The sequence below is a fragment of the Ammodytes marinus genome (assembly GCF_949987685.1).
Source record: "Ammodytes marinus genome assembly, contig: scaffold_84, whole genome shotgun sequence".
In the NCBI taxonomy this organism is placed as follows: Eukaryota; Metazoa; Chordata; class Actinopteri; order Uranoscopiformes; family Ammodytidae; genus Ammodytes; species Ammodytes marinus.
In genome coordinates, this window is record NW_027648472.1 from 63,325 (window position 1) to 67,500 (window position 4,176).

Here is a 4,176-nt window from a genome sequence, read left to right on the forward strand (position 1 = left end):
ATAATAGAATAGAATAAATCTGAGGTTGTTGTGAAGAAAAAAAAAAAAAAAAAAAAAAAAAAAAAAAAATTCAATTCAATGTGGGAATGTTTTGTTGTGGTCGCCATTTTTGAAGTTTCTTTGAAGTTCTTTGTAGTTTTTATGGGGTTAGAAAGTCTTGAGTTTAGGTAGCAGCAGCGGCGGCGGTGGGGGGGAGGGGTAGGGGGGGGGTCAACATTAAAAACTCTTAAAAAGACATCTCCTTACTCCGTTCTCCGTCCGTTCCTTTTACTTCGTTCATAGTCACGTTTTTTTTATTTTTTTGTTTCACATTCACAAAAACATTTAAAAACTTCCTTGTGCAAAATTCCAGCAAAGAATGCCCTCCGAGTCCGACCAAAACATTGTTCTTGTAAAAATATATATAACTCCAAGGTGGCTGACGTACGTACGTGTGTGTGTGTGTGTGTGTGTGTGTGTGTGTGTGTGTGTGTGTGTGTGTGTGTTGCAGCAAAAAAATCGTTTATTTTTTTACTTTGTTTTGCGTCTTTCGTGTTGGTTTGCGTTTTCGAAAAAATACAACCAAATCTTGCCACGCATTTCAAAAATCCTTCCCCCGATGTCCCTTGCCTTTTTTGGGGGGCTTGGCAAGTTGTCTTAAGTGGGTGTTTTTTTTTTTTAAATGGATGTAGCATAGCATTTTAGTTAGCTTCTTCTTCATCTGGAGGGCATGTGTGGTGGTAGTGCGTATACGGGGTAAGCTAGCCGTACGTTGAGTGAGTCGTTGTGTTGCACCAGTGATGTTCCGTGGTAGTGAAGAACGAGCTCCTTCAAGCTGCTGTAAAGATTGTACGGCTCGGCGAAACCAAAGCCGCGCGCCGTGCTGTAGATAACGCAGTGTTTCACCTCGCCCTCGACACTGTGGGGGGGAAAGAAAGAGAGAGAGGAGGAGAGGGGGAGGGAGAGAAGGAGAGGGGAGAGAGAGGGAGGGGGGGAGAGAGAGAGAGAGAGAAACATTATTATTATACGTTTTATATTATCTGATAATGATTTAAAAATAAATAAAGTTGGCAACACTTTTTGATTTTTTGTTTCAGCAGTACACAAGCACAGACAAGACACGGTAAGTTCAGCTTTTCAGTCATCTTAGCAAAACATGCCAGGCAAAAAAAATAAAATAAAAATTGTATTAACATACAATTAAAATAAATACACTCATTACTGTTAACCAATTTAAAATTATTATTTTGAATCAGCCCCTCTACACTTGTAACTGTTTTAATTAGGCTATTGTCTCTTTCATTCAATTGATCTGAATGTTTTAAATTGTTGTTGTCTGTGTGTGTGTGTGTGTGTGTGTGTGTGTGTGTGTGTGTGTGTGTAAACTTGTTATGTATTCTCATTGTATATTGTGTATCTGTACAAACTCGACGTCATTGTAAAAGAGGGTCACCCCTCAATTGATCTTTCGAGGTTAAATAAAGGAAAATGAAATAATTAAAGCAACGGACAATTTTGAGATTTTTGTCTATTTTGCTTCTATAATGTTTGTTGCATGTTTTCTGAAAAAATTGTAATACAAAAAAAAAAGTTTCAATGTAAGTAACTAGTTTCATGATCATTTCTATAAGTTAACAATGTTACCCTACACTTGCAGTGTTATAGTAATTGATTGGGTTATTATTCTGAAAGGTTTTCTGATGTACATGAAGGAGAAAAACCTGTGTAATGTATTGTGGATTAATTTCTATAATTAGATAGAAGTGTAATGTAAGATTGAGCCAGTGTGTGTGTGCTGTGTAACTTCTAAAGCACTTACATCAACTTAACTTTCCACAATCATTCTTAGTACAATTCTGAAGGTTATTACAGAAGGATTTGTTCATATGTTGTTCACTGTCTGAGTTATGAGACATTTAGTCTATGTGTGAGTGAGTGAGTGAGTGAGTGTGTGCAGTTTGGCCAGGCCTTGCTCGAAAAATAGGTCATTTGACCTCAAGCAATTTGCCTGGTTAAATAAAGGTTAAAAAAAAAAAAAAAAAGTGTGTGCAGTGTGTGTGTGTGTGTGTGTGTGTGTGTGTGCAGTGTACTCACACCACAGAGCAGGCGTAGCAGCCCTTCAGTGTGTGTGTGTGTGTGTGTGTGTGTGTGTGTGCAGTGTGTGTGTGTAGTGTGTGTGTGCAGTGTACTCACACCACAGAGCAGGCGTAGCAGCCCTTCAGTGTGTGTGTGTGTGTGCAGTGTACTCACACCACAGAGCAGGCGTAGCAGCCCTTCAGTGTGTGTGTGTGCAGTGTACTCACACCACAGAGCAGTGTGTGTGTGTGCAGTGTACTCACACCACAGAGCAGTGTGTGTGTGTGTGTGTGCAGTGTACTCACACCACAGAGCAGGCGTAGCAGCCCTTCAGTGTGTGTGTGTGTGTGCAGTGTACTCACACCACAGAGCAGTGCGTGTGTGTGAGTGTGTGTGTGCGCAGTGTACTCACACCACAGAGCAGGCGTAGCAGCCCTTCAGTGTGTGTGTGTGTGTGCAGTGTGTGTGTGCAGTGTGTGTGTGCTGTACTCACACCACAGAGCAGTGTGTGTGTGCGCAGTGTACTCACACCACAGAGCAGGCGTAGCAGCCCTTCAGTGTGTGTGTGTGTAGTGTGTGTGTGCAGTGTACTCACACCACAGAGCAGTGTGTGTGTGTGTGTGTGCAGTGTACTCACACCACAGAGCAGGCGTAGCAGCCCTTCTTGCTGCTCTCTCTGATGAGGAAGGCTCCGTCAGGTTTGCCCTTCAGCAGATCCTCCGCCTGCGATCTGTTCAGGTCGCCCACAAACCAACTCTTCTCATCGCAGTGAGGCAAGCTCTCATCCTCCTCGCTCACACAGTAGCCTCTGGAAACACACACAGAAAGACAAAGACAATGGTTAACATGGGGGACATTTAAAGGCTGTTACATACTCCGCGAGAAGAAAGACCAAAGTTCTCGGTGACGGAGCTGAGAGAAGAAAATGACGTCATTTTTCTTCTCTCAGCTCTTGTTCAGCTTGTTCTCGCAGCTTGTTCTCGACACATCACCCGGGCCGAACTTTCTTCTCGCAGCTTGTCCGAGAACTATTGTGTGATTGGTCAGTCTGAAGTCAATGAGGAAAGCGAAGTGAAATCAGCTGGCGCTACTGAGTCAATTACCATGGTAACAATGCACCGCGGTGAGGAGTTCGGCAGTTGAGTTCTCGTGAAGTATGTAATGTCAGACCAGAAAGAACTTCTCGCAGCTCTGTCACCGAGAACTTTCTTCTTTCTTCTCGCGGAGTATGTAACAGGCTTAATAGTAGCCTCTGGTAACACACACACACACACACACACACACACACACACACACACACACACACACACACACACACACACACACACACACACACACACACACACACACACACACACACACACACACACACACACACACACACACACACACACACACACACACACACACACACACACACACACACACACACACACACGCACACAGGTTAACATGTGCGATAGGTTTCCATATTGGGTGTAAGCAATTTAAGGAGGAACGACAAGCTTCCTAGAAATGTAGTGTCATGAGTTTGAAAAGAAATAAACAAGATACTCAAGTAAAGTCTAAATATTAATGTCCACCAATCGCCTTTTAACATTTCATTTTCTCTGTACTTTACACGAGGACAAATACATAAACTGACTCACACAGTAACAAAGTTAAGCCTGAGAGTGTAATCTCAGTCACAAATATTTAAAAGTTCCTCGTAGCACCTTTAAATAAAAGACAAATGAAATGAACAGCAGTTGCTCTGTAGCCTAAAGGGCGTTTCAGACGGAACGCGTTTGTCGCCCCTGGCAATGCATTGTCAATGGAGAGGCGAGCGGGCAGAGAGAAGGCGCGGCATTCTGTCAGGCGACACGACAAGCGGGCGCACTGTCTGTCTGTCTGTCTGTCTGTGTCTGTCTGTCTGTCTGTCTGTCTGTCTGTCACTCCCGTGGAACTGTCGCTTCCGTGCTCGTCAAACGCTTGCGTGTGAAAAGTTGAGAACTGTTTATCTTTTTGTCGCGGCGTTTGAAAAATCACAATCGCGCTCCTCCTCCGCCCGTCACTTCACACGGGGAGCGCAAAGTGAAGCCGCGGTGCCAGGCGACAACGCGAGAGGAATGTCGCCTACCG

The 4,176-nt window shown here is 43.8% G+C and overlaps 1 protein-coding gene across 1 annotated transcript in view; it reads right to left on the reverse strand.

Annotated features, from left to right (window-relative positions):
- Positions 1-696: 696 nt before the first annotated feature.
- LOC307270484 (phosphatidylinositol 3-kinase regulatory subunit gamma-like) overlaps positions 697-4,176 on the reverse strand; it is a gene marked incomplete at both ends in the record, with an annotated part of 29,700 nt that continues 26,220 nt past the window's right edge. Inside the window, 2 exons of the mRNA XM_080054367.1 lie at positions 697-898; positions 2,693-2,863. Of these exons, the coding sequence (XP_079910493.1) occupies positions 697-898; positions 2,693-2,863 (373 nt within the window). The remainder of the gene's footprint in view (positions 899-2,692; positions 2,864-4,176) is intronic.